At 50.3% G+C, this 20109-nt stretch overlaps 9 protein-coding genes across 9 annotated transcripts; 3 read left to right on the top strand and 6 right to left on the bottom strand.

Annotated features, from left to right (window-relative positions):
- Positions 1-581: 581 nt before the first annotated feature.
- POJ06DRAFT_74841 (thiolase-like protein) lies at positions 582-2381 on the top strand. Its single transcript, XM_056191504.1, has 5 exons — positions 582-809; positions 889-1064; positions 1116-1223; positions 1273-1344; positions 1398-2381. Exons 1-5 carry the CDS (start codon positions 755-757, stop codon positions 2322-2324), a joined length of 1338 nt encoding a protein of 445 aa, XP_056045445.1. The 5' UTR covers positions 582-754; the 3' UTR covers positions 2325-2381.
- On the bottom strand, positions 2356-4164 carry POJ06DRAFT_248451 (uncharacterized protein). Its single transcript, XM_056187031.1, has 2 exons — positions 3748-4164; positions 2356-3686 (listed from the first exon to the last, which is right to left on the bottom strand). Exons 1-2 carry the CDS (start codon positions 3781-3783, stop codon positions 2439-2441), a joined length of 1284 nt encoding a protein of 427 aa, XP_056045444.1. The 5' UTR covers positions 3784-4164; the 3' UTR covers positions 2356-2438.
- Positions 4165-5443: 1279 nt separating this feature from the next.
- Positions 5444-6766, top strand: POJ06DRAFT_248447 (39S mitochondrial ribosomal protein L46-domain-containing protein). Its single transcript, XM_056187030.1, has 4 exons — positions 5444-5552; positions 5613-6364; positions 6417-6532; positions 6585-6766. The coding sequence occupies exons 1-4, from the start codon at positions 5498-5500 to the stop codon at positions 6622-6624; spliced, it is 963 nt and encodes a 320-aa protein (XP_056045443.1). The 5' UTR covers positions 5444-5497; the 3' UTR covers positions 6625-6766.
- Positions 6767-9721, bottom strand: POJ06DRAFT_248440 (chloride channel). The gene is made up of 7 exons (XM_056187029.1): positions 9500-9721; positions 8890-9437; positions 8733-8833; positions 8319-8678; positions 8079-8264; positions 6964-8016; positions 6767-6908 (listed from the first exon to the last, which is right to left on the bottom strand). The coding sequence occupies exons 1-7, from the start codon at positions 9661-9663 to the stop codon at positions 6819-6821; spliced, it is 2502 nt and encodes an 833-aa protein (XP_056045442.1). The 5' UTR covers positions 9664-9721; the 3' UTR covers positions 6767-6818.
- A 1960-nt stretch (positions 9722-11681) lies between these two features.
- POJ06DRAFT_74782 (pyridoxal phosphate-dependent transferase) lies at positions 11682-13677 on the bottom strand. Its single transcript, XM_056191503.1, has 4 exons — positions 13266-13677; positions 13107-13207; positions 12743-13045; positions 11682-12687 (listed from the first exon to the last, which is right to left on the bottom strand). Exons 1-4 carry the CDS (start codon positions 13494-13496, stop codon positions 11808-11810), a joined length of 1515 nt encoding a protein of 504 aa, XP_056045441.1. The 5' UTR covers positions 13497-13677; the 3' UTR covers positions 11682-11807.
- A 98-nt stretch (positions 13678-13775) lies between these two features.
- Positions 13776-14798, bottom strand: POJ06DRAFT_74695 (peptidase M48). Its single transcript, XM_056191502.1, has 2 exons — positions 13966-14798; positions 13776-13909 (listed from the first exon to the last, which is right to left on the bottom strand). Exons 1-2 carry the CDS (start codon positions 14602-14604, stop codon positions 13835-13837), a joined length of 714 nt encoding a protein of 237 aa, XP_056045440.1. The 5' UTR covers positions 14605-14798; the 3' UTR covers positions 13776-13834.
- Positions 14799-15426: 628 nt separating this feature from the next.
- Positions 15427-15828, top strand: POJ06DRAFT_266597 (PHF5-like protein; the record flags this gene model as incomplete). Its single annotated transcript, XM_056189166.1, has 2 exons — positions 15427-15535; positions 15599-15828. The coding sequence occupies 2 exons, from the start codon at positions 15427-15429 to the stop codon at positions 15826-15828; spliced, it is 339 nt and encodes a 112-aa protein (XP_056045439.1).
- A 308-nt stretch (positions 15829-16136) lies between these two features.
- POJ06DRAFT_74692 (mitochondrial carrier domain-containing protein) lies at positions 16137-17577 on the bottom strand. Its single transcript, XM_056191501.1, has 3 exons — positions 17431-17577; positions 17065-17364; positions 16137-17013 (listed from the first exon to the last, which is right to left on the bottom strand). Exons 1-3 carry the CDS (start codon positions 17471-17473, stop codon positions 16397-16399), a joined length of 960 nt encoding a protein of 319 aa, XP_056045438.1. The 5' UTR covers positions 17474-17577; the 3' UTR covers positions 16137-16396.
- A 1016-nt stretch (positions 17578-18593) lies between these two features.
- POJ06DRAFT_74689 (uncharacterized protein) lies at positions 18594-20042 on the bottom strand. Its single transcript, XM_056191500.1, has 5 exons — positions 19951-20042; positions 19815-19895; positions 19092-19760; positions 18919-19037; positions 18594-18865 (listed from the first exon to the last, which is right to left on the bottom strand). The coding sequence occupies exons 1-5, from the start codon at positions 19973-19975 to the stop codon at positions 18746-18748; spliced, it is 1014 nt and encodes a 337-aa protein (XP_056045437.1). The 5' UTR covers positions 19976-20042; the 3' UTR covers positions 18594-18745.
- Positions 20043-20109: the final 67 nt, after the last annotated feature.

Genomic DNA, 20109 nt, shown 5'->3' with positions numbered 1-20109 from the left:
GGGCGGGAGGAAAGTGCCTCCGAAGCTCTCATCGACGATTCTAGTATGTTCTAGCGGGTCATTGGAGGGGACGCGCAAGCGAGAACGGCGATCAACACAAAATGTCCGCGGTGGTTGCGGTGAGACTGTTTGTAATCGAGATGACGACGCGTGTCCGCACGGCTGCGGGGGGAACGAAAAACAATAATGCTCTCGAAGCCGCGCGAACCTTCCACCGGCATCGTGATGGTGTTGTGGCGCAGCCGTGGCTTGACTAGCCGCGCCACGGTGTCTAACCTTGCAAAGCTCCACCGGCAGTGTTTGTCTGTGTATCTTCATTTTGCAAAATCTGGGCCATTTCCATTTCATGAAATAATAAATTGGCATTTTGTACTTCAAATGGCAAATCTATCCTCTGATTTGGTTTAGGCTTCAAAGATGTGGTAAATATGGAACAAAGTTTAGCGGCGTAACGTTATTAATTAGCCTTCGTAATTTTGGCTTGAGCCAGCATGGATTATTAGGTGATGATGACCAGCCAAATCTACAATTAACAGTCAAACTTAAGCGGTTAGCGCAGAACTTAGTAGTGGTATATCTTGACACCCGCACATTGTGGAGTGCGAGTTTATCCCGGATAAAGGAAGGCGCAACAGCCAGACTACCCACTATTCAGCTACTCCAAAAGTCATCACGCCAGCATTCACTGTGTACGGCTGTAACGGTGCCAATGGTATATGTAAGCGGTGCGCGGTAGGTCTGGCGAACATTCTCGATGGCAAGACGCGTCGTCATCACTGGCCTTGGGCTTATTACTCCACTCGGCGTTGGTAAGTATGGAGTTTATTCTTTCCGTGATGACAGGATCCCTGGCGTCATCAGTCAGCGTGGTGGCTAACTACCCTCTAGGTGTTAAAACTTCTTGGGAACGGCTGTTACAAGGGAAATCGGGTATAGTGACCACTCTGAATCGCGGCGATGTGACCTACAATACGATTCCGAGCAAAGTTGCAGGTTTCGTTCCAGAAGGACCTGGTGGATACAAAAATGGAGAGTGGCTTGCAAGCGAATGGATTGGGCCAGGTGTAAGCGTCCTAATCAAGGTGTGGGTCAGCTGATCTAACACTAACCTGCAGGATGACCGTCGGATGGGTCGATACGCTCAATTCACTATGTCAGTAGCCGAGCAGGCTCTAAAAGATGCAGGATATGTTGCAGAAACAGAGGTGCAGAAAGAGCGAACGGTGCGTTGGGATAATAGCCATTCACAGCTTCCAGTGCTAAATTTTTAAGGGTATTTGTATCGGAACCGGGATAGGAAACATCGGCGATACATATGAGAGCATATTGGCATTCGAGAAAAATGTAATGAGATAGCTTATTTTTTATCGACTAGTGAGACGCTTACGGAGCTTTAGGGATATCGAAAGATCTCGCCATTAATGGTGCCCCGGATGCTTCTCAATATGGCCGTCGGCTTTGTTTCCATGAAGTACGGATTCAAGGGCCCAAACCACTCGGTTACAACAGCCTGCACGACAGGACTGCACTCCATCGGCGACGCAGCTCGCTTTATTAAATTTGGAGACGCCGACGTTATGGTTGCCGGGGGCTCTGAGGCTTGTATCTCGCCATACTCCCTCGCTGGATTTGCTCGTGCCAAGAGTCTTGCAGTTGACTTTAACGACAATCCCTCTGCTGCTTCTCGACCTTTCGACAGGGACAGAAATGGTTTTGTGATGGGGGAAGGAGCCGGCGCCGTGATTCTAGAGGAGTTGAATCATGCGCGCGAAAGGGGTGCAAAAATTTACGCTGAGGTTGTAGGATATGGTTTGTCGGGAGATGCTCATCATATCACAGCACCACCTGCTTCTGGTAATGGCATTCTTCTGTCCATGAAACATGCAATCCACCAAGCTGGAATTATGCCAAAAGATGTCGGATACATCAATGCTCACGCAACCTCCACTCCACAAGGTGATGCGGCAGAGAACAGGGCGGCCAAAAGATTGATGCTGGAGGGTGTAGACGATACAGTTACCCCACAGTTTAACGGTTTCAAGAAGAGCTATGCACATGAGATCAACATTTCCAGTACAAAGGGTGCCATCGGTCATTTGTTGGGTGCCGCTGGTGCAGTTGAAACAATATTCGCAGTACTGGCCTTGAAGTATGGAAAGCTTCCGCCTACGATCAATCTCGAAAACCTCGAATCCAATGACGAGTTTACATGCAACTACGTGCCTAACAGGGTTCAGGATTACGATGTGAAGTACGCATTATCAAACAGTTCCGGATTTGGGGGCACAAATGCGACACTTTGTTTGGCAAGAGATGTATTATAGGTAGCTATGAAACAATCAACACCTAGACTCCAATTACTGTCCCCATAAAATCGTTACGCCCGAAAGCCAGTATAAACAAAAATTATGAAAAGAGGTCAGTCTCAACACTAGTTCTCAGCAAAGATCGCCAGTGTAATAGCTCGGACGAAAGCATTGGCCATAAAATCGGAGTTTTCGCTTCCACAATTCCCTGTCCATGAAGTTACGGAGGCGTTGCATTAGCATCGCCCTATTGACTCGAATTTGACGACGCCGCTTATACTGGCTCCAGTGTCTTTGTATGCGGTCATCACTCCACGTTCGGGTAAGTGTCGAGAACTGGTATTGATCTGGAGTAGGAGGTCTGTTCTTTGCGTAGTCATTCAAACAATCGTCGATTCGACACTGCTGCCGTTGATTTTGCCGTTCCTCTAGTATCGCGTAAAACAGCTGTTCGGCTTCTTGCATTATAACCTCTCTTTGATCTGTCGCACATTCCAAATGTGATTCGAGATACGCTTTCTTGGCTTTGTGAGCCTCTGCACAGTCTGCCAGCTTGGCACTTTGTTCATAGCAATAATCACAAACATCGCAGTATTCATGCAAATAACTTCTCAATTGCTCCCATGTCTCGCGATCCGACGGATTCACGAACTCAACGTAAACCGGATCATAGCACCAGCTGCGTATATTCTTGCGAGCTCTCTCCTTCCGACTACTGTATCGCACTAACCAGCGTGCTTCGGCGTCATTATATATCTGCTCGATCTTGTTCAGATGATTATGTTTGATCGAGAGCGCGTCAGACCCTTTGTACTGGCCGTCGAGTCCACGCCGGACAATCTCATGCCATTCACTTCGCGGTTGTGAGCACAGCCGGGCCTCAAGGTCAGCGCCGCCAACATAGAGTTCCTCGGTCTCGACGTAAACGGGCTTAGAAGGCTCAGCATCAGCTTCAAATGGTCGAAACGCCGCACGCGAGTTAGGACGGTCCAAGGCTACTGCATATTCATGAACAAACCACTGCCCATTCAAATTCGCACCTATCACGCCGCCACTGGACACTGCCGCAGAGGTCGCAGCAGACTTAGTCGGGGGGCAGACCGTAGATGAATTCTTCGCCGCGCGGCCGGTCAATGGCCGTAGTCGGTACCTAAGACGCTTGGTAATAGGCGGCCGGATAGAAGAAAAAGATCCTGCGAATTCTGTCTTTGCTGCGCACGTTTTACGGTCCAGCGCAAGTGGGACGCGATGATATGCGCGGGCTAATATGAGACTCTCGTCGAGAGCCGAAACTCGGCAATCATCTTCCACAGCTGCAGTGATCGTGCTTGAAGGTGTAGACAGGAGGGGAAAGCGTACTTCGCCGTCGATAACCTTGATCTAATTCAGTGTGACACTGTCAGAAGATGCATCCCAGAGCCTAAAAATAACGGTATTAAACCTTTTTCCTAAAAATGTCACGAATTGTCAGAAACATAGAACAGTGGACAAGTATTCATCACATCAACGGAAGTAAGAATTGGAAAGCAATGGACGGCCGAATTTAGGAAGACATGACAGGAGTAGAAGACAAGAACCAGCATTTCTCGCATATTTTACCGATGTGGTACGAGCCAATCCCGATTGCCCATATTAAAACATATCATGTGCAGACGCGCGTCACATCTTCGAAGAAATAAGCACTTCTAGACTTCTCCAAACTCAGAGGATAGAAAATGATCTAGCTTAAGTTGCATGTGCAAAAAGTAACTATATTGATGGGGTTGAGACCAGTTTGGGTCTATAAATACTTAGCTACATCGTCCGGTCGTCTGGTCGTGGCAGCCAATGGAGACGTTTCACTCGGCGATGGCCATTACGAACAATTAGAAACAGCCACAATGCGCAGCGAAACTGAATATGCATGTCGCTAACCTAGGACTGAACTACCAATAGGGCTGCTCCGAATACGAATATTCGCAGTTAATCGGCATTATTCGTATTCGTTATTCGCAAGTCCCAACCGCTGCGAATAATATTCGCAATTTTATTCGCAAATCCTGAGCAGTGCGAATAATATTCGTAATTTATTCGGCGAATAACGAATATTATTCGCCGAATATTCGCATCTAATCACGTGCTCAGCGGATGCCCCCTAATAAATTTAATTCACAGTTTCAAGAGCCACTATGGGCCCTTACAGCCTTCCAGCTCAATGTGATGTAAGGAGGAAATTGATAGCGAGCTGCGCACTTTTCTTGCTCTGTGACCTAGTGAGAGGTTGCTTTCACCACGTACATATTACAGTGCGTCAGTCCTGCGTTTCGTGGTATGCATCTTTCGTTTTGCAGTTTATGCCTCCGCCTTTCACTTGCTTGTTGTTTTGTGCCTTAATGCCTTTGCTTCTTCTTGTGTTGGAACCGTAATAAACTATGAGCACTTTAAGGTTTCAGGGGTTGCGAATAAATATGCGAATAACGAATATTCGGCGAATAATATTCGCAATTTTATTCGTTGCGCGGACATCCTGCGAATAATATTCGTTATTCGTTATTCGCAACGCAAAATGGTGCGAATAATTATTCGCCGAATAATATTCGCAAATGGAGCAGCCCTAACTACCAAGTAGACTCACCCAGATACCCGCATATTTGTGATCCTCAGAGTTTCCTGTTCTAAGCCATGACGGGACTGGAGTTGTATTTAGAGGCTCACCGTCTAAACATTCAGGCGCTTACAGTAGGTAGCTCTAAGCCTGATTCGAATACTGCCAGCACTTCAGTTTCACCCAAAAATACGTTAGATACACGAGATTCCGACGATTAGATTACAATTTATGCTAGACAGGCCCACACATGCCGCAATAGTAATCTGTTATCGATAGGGTTGCAGTGTTGACCAGGACATTAAACTAGAGGATTAGCACACCGTAGAACTGTAGAAGTTACAACTTCACTGACCTTACTCTGAGCCTGTAAATCATGCTACCTAATAGCAATACCCTTTATACATAAATGGCATTTCGATCGATAAGCATGCATATTAATCAAGGGTCTGGTACGCGCCCACACTGAGTGTCACCCGCAGAACGTTGGCGTGACACTGCTGCCCGTCTGACCGAGTTTTTGGGATTTTTTCAATGTTCAAGAAAGCTCACACGATTCGGCACCTATTGCTTCACTCTCACCTGGTTAAGGCTTTTCAGACTGACAATGGCTCTGCGGCGCGTGTCACGACCACTGCGGTCACGGAGCACTGGGCTAGTTGGTAAGTGCTCAATTGCATGGGCGGACCTATTGAAACAACGTGCGGGCTTACGTTTTGCAGAGCAAGTCGCGCGACCATCTTGCATATATGGGCGATCAATAGGGACCGCTACAGCAGAAGAGGTTAAGACCGAAACCGTATCCAGTGTGCTAACGACGCCGTCAGTTGCCGAGAGTCCAGCATTGGAGGCATTTAAAATAATGTCGGGGTTGATACTCTGCCGGCAGCCTATTGTTACGCCAGAATTGACACCATTTGAAAGGGCCTACTATAACTACCAATCCGAATTACGAAAACGATTAATGTGGACATTTCCAAAGTGGTTCTACTATCCCGAGGGCACTCTGGCGGAGCGACAATTTTCTGCAGTTCAACCGGTGGTCGATGGCAAGGACCGCGACGAATTTGAAAAGCCAGATATAATGTTCAATCGTGACCGGCGATCAAAGCAGGAGATTGTGTTTCCCGAGCGAGATGTGGAGCGAGAAACAGAGGAGTCAGCGAAGATTTACGCGAAAATCGAGCCACGGTCAAGGATAACCGAGGCGGACCAGAATAACGACGTTCGCAGTTTAGAGAGAAAGTTAGACCGGACATTGTACCTCTTGGTAAAGAAAGATCGTCAGGCTAATGAGTGGAAATTTCCTGCCGCCGAGGTTTTGAATGGGGAAACGCTGGCCGCTGCGGCGGAAAGATTACTGCTCACTACGGGTGGTCCGAACATGAACACCTGGCTAGTATCAAACACTCCTGCGGCCTATCATCATTACCCCTACAATCCTGAAGACAAAGAACCATACACTGGAGCAAAGGTACCGACTTTTGATATGTCATCTATTAGGATTGCCCTAACGCCTGTAATAGGTCTTTTACCTGAAGTCAAGAATATTTGCTGGCACATATGTTCCACAGAAGGAATCTGGCGTTATCGATTATGCCTGGCTGACAAAGGATGAAATTCCAGACTACGTTCACAAGGGGTATGCTATAACGGTTGCAAAGTAGTCATATCGCAAGCTGACGTCTTTCCAGATACTGGGCCAGTATGGCTGCCGCACTTAGTAAACAGTAAAAGATAGGCTGCGATTGATGGGCTTTGTATATAGGAGTGTTTACGTATGTACTTAAATAGTGTATAGAATGTATCAAAAGTATTGGACATCATCTCTGTTGTGAAGGAAAATTGTATCAAATCTATGGCCAGTAAGGACGTTGGCCTCAAATAGTATACATCGCCACCGGTTTCCAAAACAATATGTACATTAGCTACTGAACCGTATACTTTGCGCAAATATCCTTCTTGGTTATAAGACCCTGAAGTTGGCCGCGCATAGTCAACAGCATATACCGCAATCCCTATGACAATGTACTTAGGACGTGTTCCCCATAAATGCATAAGTATGCCACTCACCAGTTTTTGGAACATGCTCACAGCTAATTGAAGGCTACTTCGATGCTGTAATGTGATAGGTGTCTGGTCGACCCACTGACGCAAATCGACACAATTGGCACCTTCTTCACCAGCCGGTAGACTTCCTCCTAGATAACAGCGCGCGTCGCGCCCTAATCCACTTGCTTGTGCTTGCTGTAACGCATATCGTAATTCTGATCGAGATATGTATCCAAGCAGTATAGCTTCGCGGCTATCTGCAACGACCGGAAAGCCTTTGCAGTTTTGCGTAGCTAGGATATGCTCAAGGCTATCCACCGTATGTCCTGTGGCGGTGAGCACGACAAGCTCTTCCAGTCGCGTCATAATTTCTGCCACGGTTATGTCTGCAATCGTCTCCTCTTTGTTGTCAAGATATGGGTAGTCATGGAAATGAATCCAACTCTCGTAAATTCCCTTCTTTTCGAACGCATCGCCGACCCACTTGGATACCATGACTGCGACCATAATTGGCAAGACATACGTTAAGGCACCCGTCAATTCAAACATGATAACAACAAGCGAGACTGTAAGACGCGTCGCGCCACCAAGAGCGGACGCAGCACCGACAATAGCATACACTCCTGGGGTAATACAGGGTAAATCCGGGAGACAAACGTCGAAGAGAAAGAAGTCAGGATGGCGTTTCTGCCAAACCTCCATAGCTATGCCAACCATTCGGCCGTAGCATGCGCCGATAGCCATGGAGGGCATCAGTACGCCAGAAGGTATACTCGTACCGAAGGTATATGCTGTGAAGAAGAATCCAAGAACGCATACTAACAGCAACAATACCATTGTAGTTGCGTAGTTTTCTGGATTGCATAGAGACGTGATGTTTCCGTTGCATTCTTGGAAGAGTCGGAAAACTAAGATATTATTTTGCAGCCGCGAGAAAGGGTCTGGAAAGTTGATAATAGCAGTTGCAAAGCTAAGAAGTATGACTTCGACTAACGGGTAACCAAGAATACGGTTTCCAGTTCGCCAACGAGCTATTCGCATGTTCAATTTAATAAACAAGCCGCCGAATATTCCCTGTCCTCGACAGTTAGTATATTTCCCTCACTAAGAGTCAATAGGCTTCCAATAACACATACACCTATGATTCCCAAGAGAATAAAGGGCACGAGCTCAAATTTATGAAATGGACGACTAGAGATAACCTGAAACAAGACTAGCTTTCCTGTACGGAATGGATTTAGTAGCTGGATAGACACCGAGGCAACCATGGCACAAACAAAACTTTGCCACATTGTCTTATCAGGAAAGTAATAGGAGACTTGCTATACTCATGCAATTAGTTTAGATGAAGCGTACTTTATGAATTTTGTACTAACCTCCAAGCTGAATAAAACTCCACCAATGGGCGCTCCGAACGCTACGGTAATTCCAGCGGCGGCGGCGGCAGAGAATATTTCCCTCTTCCTCGCCTCGTTGTGTCTCAACCTTGCCGACACTCTTGTTGCCAAATTTGCACAACAGCAAGCAACATGGACAAGAGGACCTTCCTTACCTAGCCACAATCCGGACGCAGACGCGAGGCACAGACCCAATGTTTTTGTCAATAATGTCCAAAACCCCATGAAGCCGCGAATAATAAATCCACCAAGAACCGTTTTAATTTCGGGAATACCACTCTGGCCGGCATAAGGTGCATAGTGTAGAACTAGGAGTGATGCAGAGGATCCGAAAAGGACCTACGTCACAAGGGTTAAAAGGGCCGCGATGAAAAGTAAGACAGCTGAACTTACGCCAAAGACAATGTAAAATAAATATGACACGACGTAACTCCCACCACCCTTAGCATGTAATGCTTCTCCCCAGGAAACCCAATCGTCGCAAACGTCCTTTTCTGTTTCCAGTTAGCCTCAACAAAGATTTTACGTGAGCGATAGAAATGCTCAATACCATCGACGCCCCAGCAGCAGAATGCTTGACTTAGATAGAAAGACGACTTGCAATAACCCAATTTTATATCTCCCAGCCAGTTTGATACAATGTCGATGCCTGCTGCAATGACGCCAACTACAATTCCCGTAGCAATCAGTATTACCCAAATCTCACTGGAATCAGCAAGTAACTTGAGCTTGCCCCAAATTCCTTGCTGTCGTTGGTAAACCTGTTCGTGCTGCCGTTCTTTTTGATACTCATGTATCCAATCTATGGCGGATAAATCTTCGTAGCCAACGCGCTGGCCGCTGCCCTGCACGGTCCAGTCTGTCAGGCCCTTGGTTGTGGAAGTGCTCTCAACACTGTACCTCCCCCGTCTCGAAGGCGAGAACGGCGTGGAATTGCCACTTTGTGAGAGCTGGGCTGATCCGTTCACGACTTCTGGAGAGCTGGGAACTGGTGTAGACTCTGTAGATCTAGAGAAGATACTCCCAACACGTTTGGTCATTGAGAACATCGAGGTCGCCGAGTTGGAGGTACGCTTGGATGCAGGCTGTCGACTATTACTACATCAGATAGTATCAGCATTCAATCTAGGCAAGAAATAGTATCAGTTCCAACTGCCTACTCTGAATAGACGTTTGCATCGGTCCATGGGTTGCTCCCACTATCATCACCATAGATCATCGGCGCTTCCGCAGATTCCTCAAGTTCAATTGATTGGCTCCGAGACGCCATCGACGTCGCTAGCTGCTCGTCTGCTGAAATATCATTCCGTGAATCCGCAGCCATTGGCTCGGGAATTGAGTGCGTAGACCCGAGAATATATGACCAGTAAGTAGTCCAAGCCTGGGGTTGTCTGCCACATTCGCAGCCCCTGCAGCAGCACCTTTATTCCGACGACCCTAACCCCAAACAAGTCAAGTACAAGTCAAACCTCGTGTTAAGCCGATGTAATCCAGGCATCAATTTTTGATTGCAATACCGATGTACTAAACTTGTGTAGGAAGGCAATCGTTATAACGAACTGATTTTTCACCAATTTTTAGAATTACCGCACCAATGACCAATCGCTATTTCGAGGATCGAGTATCGTTATAGGAGGTTTGACTGATACCAACTGTTATTACTTAACGTGTTTTAGTTGGAGGGCTGTTGGAGCCTATGTCCCGTGTTCTCAACGTCAGGAATTCTGTTTTGTAATGGTCTCTTAGCAGCCAAAGCATTCTACAGCACATGTACTGTATATGGCTTGCGGGTAAGGGTTGGTAACGTTCCATCTCGTCTTTAATGCCTTTCGCGCAATCCAGTTGAGGCGATGACCCGTTACTTGCCTCCTTCTCATTATTTCTAAAATTTGCCTTCAAAGTGAGGTCACCCCGTTGATTGATTTGGCTCCCTGCCACTTGCTTACTTTGTGCAATATCGAGGCATACGACTCCCACGGTCGTATTCCTATTATGAGAGTATCAAGTAATGGTCTACCAGTACTGTAATATACTTATTATGAGTCCCTAGTGATTCAAAGTGCTGCTATGCAATGAATTATGACTCCTGACGGTACAATATGTCAAGCCGAGACGACAGCCCCAAGGTCTACCATGTTGAACTTTGCTCCTGTCCCTGACACGCTCCACTGCAGTGTCCAACATAGAAGTGCGAAACGTTTCTTCGAAACTGCTTGATGAATAAAGTTAATAGGAGACGCTTCTATATTGTTGCCGCTTAATATATGTGTTGGGTTCAAGCCCCAACTATGACTTCCGGGTTCTCAGGAACTTCGGCGCCAACAAACCGCCCACTCATAGATGATCGTCTGTAAACATGTTCATTAGCTGGAATTTTGGCATAAGTTGCTTTGTAATGGCCCTTTTCGGGTTGAGAGGAGTCTCTGGCGGGCATCTTCCAGGTAGTAGTAAGTCTCATTGGGGTGCATTGGCACTGATAGATCTTGCTGGCCCCGGTGGCCCGATACATAGCATGCTTTTGGGCGGTTGCATCCAAAAATCAATTTAATTGAGTCGTTCAATATCCTCAATATAGTCAGCGGATCATGATCTTTAGACGATCCACTGCCTCAAAGCGAATGGGTTGAGCACTTCGTCTAAAAGTGATTGGTTGCGTATCCTTATGATCCGATATTACGAATGTTACGGATATGAATACAGATAAGTTTATCTTGATATAGATAAGGAAACGGATGCAGAGATTTGGTCTGGTTACGGATATGAATAAGGGCCAAATAAGCGTGGATATTATTCCACTAATCCCTATAGATAGTAGCTGTTGAAGTCGGCCTGTCACAGACCAATGTGAGCCTGAGATCTGCAACTTCACATTCAGTTTCTGCGCTCTGCTGCCAAGTTGGGATAGCGATGTGTATCAGCGAAGTAGAACCATGGCAAAAGGCCATCAGGGAAATACTATGCGACACCTGAGAGATGATTGCCGCAGTACAAGAAATCGAGCTCGTCCTACTAACTGGCGACCAATCCATTTAAACCGCTGGAAATAGGAAATGACAGCTGGTTTGGCAAGGTTAGCGACGGTAGTTCTCCTCTAGACATCGATGGATGAACAGCGCCACGATTCCGGTACCCAACCGGGCAAAGCCAAAGCAAAAACCCAAGTCGCTGGGGAAGAAAATTCAGAGGCGTTGTGCCGATTAACGGCCGCCGTAACATGCGTCGGGCTTAAGTCACGATATTTGAAAGAGGTCAGAAACCAATGCGCGTCTATTTAAAAGATATCTTCCTGTCTACAATACGTCCTGTCCGGTTATTACTCCCAAATGTACCGTGATTGATCGCCCCATGATAATAAAAAACAAAACCTAGTAACACTAATAATGAAAAAGATATACCCCGTGTGTAATCTGTACAATCAAACTTGATGCCACCAGGAGACCTGGTTCATGCGGCCGCCACACCAGAAGACTAATGCTTGATCTTGGGGACCTTGGACATGACTTTCGAGATCGCGGCCTTGACAACGGTCGCGGCCTTCTCCGTCTCGCGCTTGGTCAGGCCGGTCGTGATCATGATCTTGAGCGTGCTCTCGACCGGGAAGATTTCTTGACTGGGTACGAGCTTATTGCGCGTAATCAAGACGCCGTTGGCGAGACACTCGTCGACGACGTCCTGCAAAACTTTGTCCTCGTCATCGATCCTGCGGGTATCCAAAACTTCGGACTTGAGCTGTAGGTGGATCAGAGGACTGTCGGGGTCGGACGGCGACCACATGTAATTTGTCTTGTCAATAATGGCACGGAACACGCGAGTGTTTGCCAGCAAGTGTGTGAACATGTCCGGATTCGACTGCATGATCGCCATGGCCTCGGACGCGGTCGCGGCCAGGTAGCCAGGCACGGCGGCCGAGAAGACGTATCCGTTGCCCGAAATGCGCTGGTGCGCGACCACGTAGTCTGACCCGGCGCAAAACCCGCCGCCGGCACACATTGTCGTCGCGAGCGAGCCGACAATCATGTCGACCTCGGTGGCCGGAACGTTGAAGTACTCGGTCAGGCCGCGACCGGTCTTGCCCAGCACGCCAATCGAGCAGCTCTCGTCAAGGATGATGCGGTACTTGTACTTGTACTTGAGTTCAATAATCCGGGGCAGATCGACAATGTCGCCGATAGTCTCAAACAAACCCTCGGTGACGATGAACCGGCGGGTGAGTGGCTGGCCCTTGAAGTCGGTTTGGACCTTCTGCAGCACGCGCTCGAGATCGTCCATGTCATTGTGATTGAACCAGCGAACTGTGGAACGAGAGATTAAAATGCCCTTCTGGATTGCGACACCGATAGCAGAGTCACTAGTACAGGCGTTAGTGTTGACCATGCTTGCCGGTTTCGTCACCGCAAACTTACGCAACAATGATGTCGCCGCGCTTCGCGAACGCGGGAATAGTCGACGAGATGGTGTTAAACGCCTGGGCGTAAATGAGAGAAGCAGGAACCCGCAAAAAGTTCGAGATGTCTTTCTCGGTCTTGATGTGCACTTCCTGGTGGCCGTAGAAACCCGACGGCCCGCACGCGCCGACGCCGTACTCGCGCACTGTCTTGATAGCCCGGTCCCTGATTTGCTCGTTGCCCAGCAGATTCAGCATGTTGAATGACGCGAGATTCATGACCGACTTGCCCGTGCTTAACTTGACCTTCGGTCCAGACGGGCTATTTTCCAGTCAGCACACAGTGTTCGCGAAAATCGTGCCGGCAACAGGAAAAACATTACCCGATAACAACTGGTATCTTATCGACATCGGCCTGCTGGGCCTCGTCCAAGGAGGCGACAAGCGGTTCAGGCGTCCAATCATCGACCAACTCGTCAACCTCCTAATGACTGGTTAACCCGGGCCGCTTAGTTGCGTGACCACGGCGACAAAATGCTCACCTTAGTGTTAAGCTTGATAAAGTCCTTCTTTGCGAACGAGTATTTTGACGCCAGAAAATACCGCACAGCGAACAAGAACAAGCATAGCTCCAAGAACGACCGCATGGGGTCATTCTGGTACGACGAGCGCACGTAGCGCAGGACGATGGCCGAGCCAGGAATTCTGTTGAACTGGGCGGATATCGACTCGACAGTCGAGTTGATATAGACTAGCGTGTCGTGAAAAGACATTTTTTTCTGGACCGACCTGGGCACTCTTGAGATTGTCCTTCGCGAGTAGCGATTGATGGGAGTGAAGCGTCGTTTTGGCCCGCGAAATTAATCGTCGCATTCCGGGTGCCAGCGCGTACCCTATTCCGGCAACGCCATCGCTATTATGGAGCCACCTTCTCCGGCGTGGATCCCGTTCAGTAGCACGGTTTGCGCACGAATAGACCCAATATAATCCAGCAAACGCGTTCATGGACGCCCACTATCGCGCCGTTTACAGAGCACTACGGGATGGGTTTTCTACACAATTAATTAACATGAATTGGATTGTTTGTCTGACACACACCCAAAAACTTCGACTACCGAGTGAGCCCAAACGCGTTCATAAAATTAGTCGTCCCATAGCAGTCCGACATTTCTCTAGTTTGTATTGCCTAAACCGGGATTAGCGAAACTCGGCCAAATATTTTTTTTTTAAAAAAACCCCTACCTTTGGCATCCACTCGGAGATTCGCTGGATTCTGGTCGTGTTCGACGGATGGGTCGAGAGGAACTCCATCGGCTGCATTCTCTCGACCTTCTGCATCCTGCCCCAAAAATCGACGGCTTTGCGAGGATCAAAACACGCTTTACTCATCATGAGCAAGCCGATGTAGTCTGCCTCGGACTCCATCTGCCTGCTGGCCGGCATCTCGAGCAGGACGGCCACGACGGACGAGAAGTCGACGCTCGAGCCGAGCAGGAGCTGCAGGAGCAGCGACCCAAACAGGTAGAACGGGGTCTGGGACATTTTCTCGCCCGAGTGGCGGGCGACCTGGTGCGCGGTCTCGTGGGACAGCACGGTGGCCAGGCCGTCGTCGTCCTGGCAGATGGGCAGGATGCTGGAGAACACAAACACTTTGCCGCCGGGCAGGACGAACGCGTTTGGCGATTCGTGTGGGTCGTTGACGACGTGGATTTCCCACCGCAGATCGGGCAGGTCGGATACTTGGATGAGCCGCTTCATGACGTTCTGGACCCGCACGGCGGCCGGGTGGTTAGGAGCCAGGATGGTGTGCCGGTACTGGCGGAGCAGTTGCTGGTACTGGTAGTCGCCGAGCCGACGCTCGAGGTTCTCGCTGACGACCATGAACCGGCGGCGCCCGCTGACAGGCGTCTCCTGTATATTCAAGCGTCAGTATCCGGATCGTTACCAGAGAATGACAGACTACATATCTAAATGTGTAACATAGAAGATGCCGCCGAGCGTGCCGACCACGACGCCGCCTTTGACGAGCGTTCGGTAGTCGGTCGACACAAACGGTCGCGCGCCTTCAAAGTACCGGTACGTTGCGTACGTGTTCGCCCGAGGAGGCACCGAAGCCGGTCGTGGGCAATTTGCCGCTGCCCGTGGTCGACCATGTTGTCTAGGCGAATGGAAATGTCGAATGTTTGGCGAAGTTGCCTGGCTGAACGGCGGTCGTCTGGTGGTGCGTTCAGCCGATCTGCAAACCGCCGCCGGGGCTGATCCAAACTGGGCTTCACGCACTGTGGCCAGTCGTCGTCCTAGCCCGGTCCATGCGTACGATCTAATCATTGCCTGCCGTGTGATAGAATAATGTGCAGGTTTGGTGGTGTTTGGATCCTCGATCGCGTTTGCGCAGACGTCACTCGGGTTTGAGTTTCACTTTTGCGGAGTGATCCCACCCAAAAACCTAGAAGCTTCTTGCCCGGGCATTGTTTATTCTCGGTCTGCGCGACGAGCCATTTTGTTCCCAAATATTTCGTTCATCAGTCATCCACTTGCCACCCCGATTTCTCCGCCCACAACTACATACTACGGACTACGATCCTTATTACATTTTAACAGATCTTGGTTTCGAGCGAGTATTGTGTTTAGCAGTCCGTCATAGCATCGTGACCAATCCGGTCGCATTTCAAGCATTCGAAAAAAGTTCGTCGCCGTGGAAAAATGTCCCGCCATCATCCAGATCTCGTAATGTGCCGCAAAACAGCCGGCATCAGCATCGGCCGTCTCTGCGACAAATGCGACGGCAAATGTCCCGTGTGCGACAGCTACGGTAACATTCCCAAGTCGCCGCTTGGGCGCGTCTATTGTGTTCAAACAACTGACAGGTTTTTAGTCCGGCCAACGACGCTGGTCCGCATATGCGATGAATGCTCGTTCGGCAACTTTGCCGGCAAATGCATCATCTGTGGCGGTCAGGGCATCTCGGACGCGTTCTACTGCTTCGAGTGCACGCGGCTCGAGAAGGACCGGGACGGGTGTCCCAAGATCATTAATCTAGGCTCGAGCCGGAGCGATCTGTGGTACGAGAAGCGCAAGTTCAAGCAGGCCGGCAGTTTGGCCTAGCCTTTTGTTTTTTTTGTTTGGAAGCGGAGGTTTTGTACGATACGCGGTGGCGGGTTCTGGACATTATCGGGCGTTCTGTGGTTGATAAATGTCAAAGTTCATAGCATTCATTCAATTATACGATTTAAAATAGTCACGGACGAGTTTACTGAGCTGCACTGCAAACTTGTCATCTACGCCTGTGGATCCATCGGATAGTTGTCAGTCTCCGTAAGGGTCTGGTACTTCGACTTTCCGATCCAACCACCGACGATAACCGAGGTTGAACGTGGGGTTTTGTTTCCCCGCAAAAAAAGACGGCCATCAGGCGTGGCCAAATCAAAAAAAATTAGATATAATTAGTATGTCATAGTAACAAACCCTTATGCTAGACCTAATCGACAGCTAGATGGCAAAAAGAAAAAGGTAGCAATCACAAAAGCCACAATTTGGTCCCAAAATCAAGACTGCTGCTCTAAACCTGGAAGTAATGACCACGATGCAACTACAGACACGCAAGACCAAACCGGATCCGTTGCTCCAACTCAAAAAGCATTAAAAGAACTTTTCTGGCGAAATCGAACGTCGGCTAGTCCTCGGCAGTGAGGACGGACTGGCCGTTCAACAGCGGGACCTGCTCGAGAAACTTGGACGCCTGCTCGTAGACCGCGAACGTGACGGCCTGGCCCGGGGCGACGCGCATGACCCGCGGCGTGATGCCCTTGTAGAAGGCCGAAAAGCCCTCGCGCTGGACGAGGTTGCGTGATATCCGGGACACCCTGGCCAGCGCGGACTCGCCCTCGATCGCGGTTTCCTTCTGCATGCGGGTCTTGATCGTGTCGATCGGCGCGTTGGATAGCGGGCCGAGCGCGCCGGATATGAGGCCGATGACCATGTGTTGGTATGACGGCAGTTCGTCGTGGTACTGGGACTGGACGGTCTTGAGGTAGGCCTTGATTTCGGTGTAGGCGGAGAAGTTGACGGCTTGGTTGGTGGCTTGCCGCAGGGCGGTCAGGACCACGCCCCGGTAGAGCGTCGACAGGCCCTCCTCGCGGACGATCGTGAACGCGGCGTGGGCAGCGTTGCGGTACTTGGGCACGTCGAGCGGATCGGCCATGGAATGGTGCTGTGCTTGCAGTCTGATCTTGATGACGTCGGTCGGGTTGACGACGAGGACAGCCTCGGTCGTGCCAGCGGCAAGTCCAGCTGTGCATAATCAGCACAATTGTGTGCGGCAGCGAAATTTTCAATTCTTACCAAAAAATATGCCGGACGAGCTGGTCTTTTGGGTCGTCTTGTCGGCGAGCGCGGTCTTGAAGAACTCGAACGACGAAAACCGGATGGCCATTTTGGGCACGATGCCGGTGATTACGGCACCGAGACCTTTGTACAGTCCGAAGATGCTCTCCTTGCGAGCGATGTTGACGCCGGTCGCAAAGAAGCCCAGTTTCCTGACTCCCTCGGCTCTGCTGCTCCGGGTCGACAGCTGCATGCGGACCTTGATTGTGTCTAGAGGATGGCAGCACAGGGCCTCGCACAGGCCCGCGGTTCCGCCGGCTGGAGACGCGACATTGGTTAGTTGTTTATTGGTTGATGACGGGAGATGCAAACCAGTCAACGTACCTATGAGGTTGACGGCCGGGGCTGTCTTCCTTTTTTGCGGCATGGCAGATGATCGATTCTATTGCGGCGGAGGGAGGGAGCACAGGATAAATATATGACGAAGGAAGCAGACACACGCGGCGATAGTCTACAAACGGGAGCGGGTAAGGGCGTTGGAGTAGGGTGGAGGTGGATGGTATCTGGGGTAGCAGTTAGTATTTAAGATTAGTCTTAGTTTCGGGGGTGGCAGTCGATGACGCGGGAGTGCCACGAATGGGACGGAACTCGGTTCTCTGCACACGGGCACTATTAAGCCAGACCCGGGTTTGTTTGGGCTCCCGTGATCCAATATCGCGTATCCATCTCAGTCTCTTGCTGCTGCTGCTGCTGCTACTTCTTCTTCCGGGACTGGTTCAGAACTGGACTCCTCACTCTGTCGGTGTTGCAGCATATTCCCGATCGGTTCCCTGTCGGTTCCCTGTCGCGCGGTTCTCTGCCGCCAGTATGCGACGATCGACCGCGGTGTCGTCACGAGCGTGTCGGAGGAGAGTTCGGTCGCTGCTCCCGTGCAAATGGCGCCAGTGCCACCGAATGTCGCCGCACATGTGCATCTTCCCCGCAACAGCCGTCACGGTTACGCCGACGACGGAGCATATATCGGACTCCGGCCAGTCGGGCGAGCACCCACACCGTAAAAACCCAAGCGACTCTTTCCCGCTGTCCGACAGAGTGTAAGTTATTGGTTTGCAATTAATTAATTTGCAGCTGCACACCGACACAATGCCGGAAGATAATCTCGATTGGCCCCGAAACCGGGTCCATGACTGCAACTTGCTGCTTCGTCTTCTTCCTCGGCACTGCGTCGTCGCGTCGCGTGGCCTTCGCAGCAGCGAGCCAGCTGATGGCCGAACCACGACACGCGCTCAACCGATCTTCGCGTAGTCTTCGGTCTGAAGGGCTCAGCGCGGGGTGCGGCTCGGCTTGTGCCCACACGAACCTGAACCCATTCATGTGATGATGACGATGATTCATCCGGTTCGGTTCGAGGCGGTTCGAGGCGGTTCGAGGCGGTTCGATGGCCAGTACGAGCAGCCAACAAGACGCATTTCCACCTATCCGACCACAGCGTATCTGCTAATTACAATCCGGTCGGCATTTCTCATCCGCACGTCTCTTCCGAACACATGGTCCGACTCTGATGGAGTAAAGTAATCGACGTTTTGGTCTTGTGCTAATATTTGTATTTTCTACGCTCTCTGCAATCGCATTCAGGCTGTCTAGATATTAATCCATTCAATGCCCCCTTAATTGTCAAACCGCACAAAAAAAATTCAATCTAACGTCGTCGGCCCGGTGCCTTTGGTCTCGCAAACGCACGCTTGTTCTCCTGCTGCTGAGGATGAAGGTCTGCAACTAGCGACTCCCTCGTGATCTCGGACCCGTCGCCGGCCTCGATCTGATATCGTCAGGAATATCCAAACTCATGCTCTAAACACATAAAACACGTACCCGTTTGTCAACTTTCAGTCCCGCTGCCGCCTCGGCCTCGGCCACAATCGCAGCCCTGCATGACGCATACAGCATCCTTTCCTTTACTTTTGATCCGCCCGGACATGTGTATATGAACACTAAACAAATCAGCCCATCGACGTCCCCCAACGACTGGACTACTGTCAACATACCCAATGACTCGTGATCGACGTCTCCGACCGTGTGCCTGAACAGGAAGAACGTGTATCTCGGCTGCTCCGTAGAAATCATGCTATGCAAATGCGTCGGCTCCTCGATCTGGGCTTGCTTCGCCAACTCTATGCTCTCGTTCTGCACGTCGATCTCCAGCACGACCAAATTGTACTCGCCCGCCGCCGCCCCATTCAAACCCGCCAGCCCCGTCGCGGCCGCCTGGCTGATCGGAAACGCCAGGCCGGACGACACATGAGACTTTCTTGTCGTCGTGCCGGCAAACCCTTCTGTCGCCTCGACCTCGCGCACCGACCGCAGCGCCCGCTCCTCGTCCGTCAGCGGCTGGCTCACCTTGTCGTGCTCGGCAAACTTGCGAAACCCGTCCGGCGTGATCTCGCGCTTGTCGGTCGTGAAGAACGACGCCGTGATCCTGTCGCCGCCGAGCTCGCGCGCGAGCGTGTTGCGGGTCGCCGCGTACAGCATCTTGCGGCGGACCGGGGCCGCGTCCGGGATGTACGAGATCAGCACCAGACCGGTCGAAATCGTCGTCCTGTCTGTCCGGTAGAGAATGTACAGCGGCTCCGTGTCGGTCACGTACGGCGCCAGCAGCGCAGCGTCGTCAAAGTAGCCGGCCTCGGCCTTGATGATCTCGCCCGGCTCGAGCGATTCTGTCGCCCGTTAGCATTACTTTGACCTGGTCAATCGAACAAAAAAAAATTTACCATTCTCAATCTTGACGAGCAACGTCCGAGCCCCGTGATCGCTTGTGAACGCCCGGAACGCATCCAGCAGCGCATCCGACGCTGTTCGCACCAACCGTCAGTTATATCCAGCCAGTCGCCGCTAACCGTAAATTACCTTTAATACCGGATTGGTTCGACATTATTATGGAGTGGCAAACAAATTGCGCACCAGCTTCGATGCGTGGGTGATTTGTGTTTTAGCCACGACGCAGGGCTGGCTGGCGTCAAGTCTGAGCCGCGCGACCGTCCGCCGTCGCAAACCATCCAGTTATTT

This window comes from Lipomyces tetrasporus, assembly GCF_029532465.1.
Source record: "Lipomyces tetrasporus strain NRRL Y-64009 chromosome Unknown POJ06scaffold_3, whole genome shotgun sequence".
In the NCBI taxonomy this organism is placed as follows: Eukaryota; Fungi; Ascomycota; class Lipomycetes; order Lipomycetales; family Lipomycetaceae; genus Lipomyces; species Lipomyces tetrasporus.
Note: the sequence above shows the minus strand (reverse complement) of the source record. Positions and strands in the feature narration are given on the sequence as shown.

Bases quoted from the DNA above. Each gene is read 5' to 3' on its own strand.
- POJ06DRAFT_74841 (XM_056191504.1), top strand. From the start codon at position 755: ATGGCAAGACGCGTCGTCATCACTGGCCTTGGGCTTATTACTCCACTC. The intron at 810-888 runs GTAAGTATGGAG...ACTACCCTCTAG, and splicing joins TATTACTCCACTCGGCGTTG to GTGTTAAAACTTCTTGGGAA. The intron at 1,065-1,115 runs GTAAGCGTCCTA...ACTAACCTGCAG, and splicing joins GCGAATGGATTGGGCCAGGT to GATGACCGTCGGATGGGTCG.
- POJ06DRAFT_248451 (XM_056187031.1), bottom strand. From the start codon at position 3,783: ATGTTTCTGACAATTCGTGACATTTTTAGGAAAAAG. The intron at 3,687-3,747 runs GTTTAATACCGT...ACACTGAATTAG, and splicing joins GTGACATTTTTAGGAAAAAG to ATCAAGGTTATCGACGGCGA.
- POJ06DRAFT_248447 (XM_056187030.1), top strand. From the start codon at position 5,498: ATGGCTCTGCGGCGCGTGTCACGACCACTGCGGTCACGGAGCACTGGG. The intron at 5,553-5,612 runs GTAAGTGCTCAA...TACGTTTTGCAG, and splicing joins ACGGAGCACTGGGCTAGTTG to AGCAAGTCGCGCGACCATCT. The intron at 6,533-6,584 runs GTATGCTATAAC...ACGTCTTTCCAG, and splicing joins CCAGACTACGTTCACAAGGG to ATACTGGGCCAGTATGGCTG.
- POJ06DRAFT_248440 (XM_056187029.1), bottom strand. From the start codon at position 9,663: ATGGCTGCGGATTCACGGAATGATATTTCAGCAGACGAGCAGCTAGCG. The intron at 8,265-8,318 runs GTTAGTACAAAA...GCATGAGTATAG, and splicing joins GAGTTTTATTCAGCTTGGAG to CAAGTCTCCTATTACTTTCC. The intron at 8,017-8,078 runs GTATGTGTTATT...TGTCGAGGACAG, and splicing joins TTCTCTTGGGAATCATAGGT to GGAATATTCGGCGGCTTGTT.
- POJ06DRAFT_74782 (XM_056191503.1), bottom strand. From the start codon at position 13,496: ATGTCTTTTCACGACACGCTAGTCTATATCAACTCGACTGTCGAGTCG. The intron at 13,208-13,265 runs GTGAGCATTTTG...ACCAGTCATTAG, and splicing joins TTATCAAGCTTAACACTAAG to GAGGTTGACGAGTTGGTCGA. The intron at 12,688-12,742 runs GTAAGTTTGCGG...CGCCTGTACTAG, and splicing joins CGCGGCGACATCATTGTTGC to TGACTCTGCTATCGGTGTCG.
- POJ06DRAFT_74695 (XM_056191502.1), bottom strand. From the start codon at position 14,604: ATGGTCGTCAGCGAGAACCTCGAGCGTCGGCTCGGCGACTACCAGTAC. The intron at 13,910-13,965 runs GTAGGGGTTTTT...ATCCCGGTTTAG, and splicing joins TCTCCGAGTGGATGCCAAAG to GCAATACAAACTAGAGAAAT.
- POJ06DRAFT_74692 (XM_056191501.1), bottom strand. From the start codon at position 17,473: ATGCCGCAAAAAAGGAAGACAGCCCCGGCCGTCAACCTCATAG. The intron at 17,365-17,430 runs GTACGTTGACTG...TCGCGTCTCCAG, and splicing joins CCCGGCCGTCAACCTCATAG to CCGGCGGAACCGCGGGCCTG. The intron at 17,014-17,064 runs GTAAGAATTGAA...GATTATGCACAG, and splicing joins CTCGTCCGGCATATTTTTTG to CTGGACTTGCCGCTGGCACG.
- POJ06DRAFT_74689 (XM_056191500.1), bottom strand. From the start codon at position 19,975: ATGTCGAACCAATCCGGTATTAAAG. The intron at 19,896-19,950 runs GTAATTTACGGT...TGGTGCGAACAG, and splicing joins GAACCAATCCGGTATTAAAG to CGTCGGATGCGCTGCTGGAT. The intron at 19,761-19,814 runs GTAAATTTTTTT...AACGGGCGACAG, and splicing joins GCTCGTCAAGATTGAGAATG to AATCGCTCGAGCCGGGCGAG.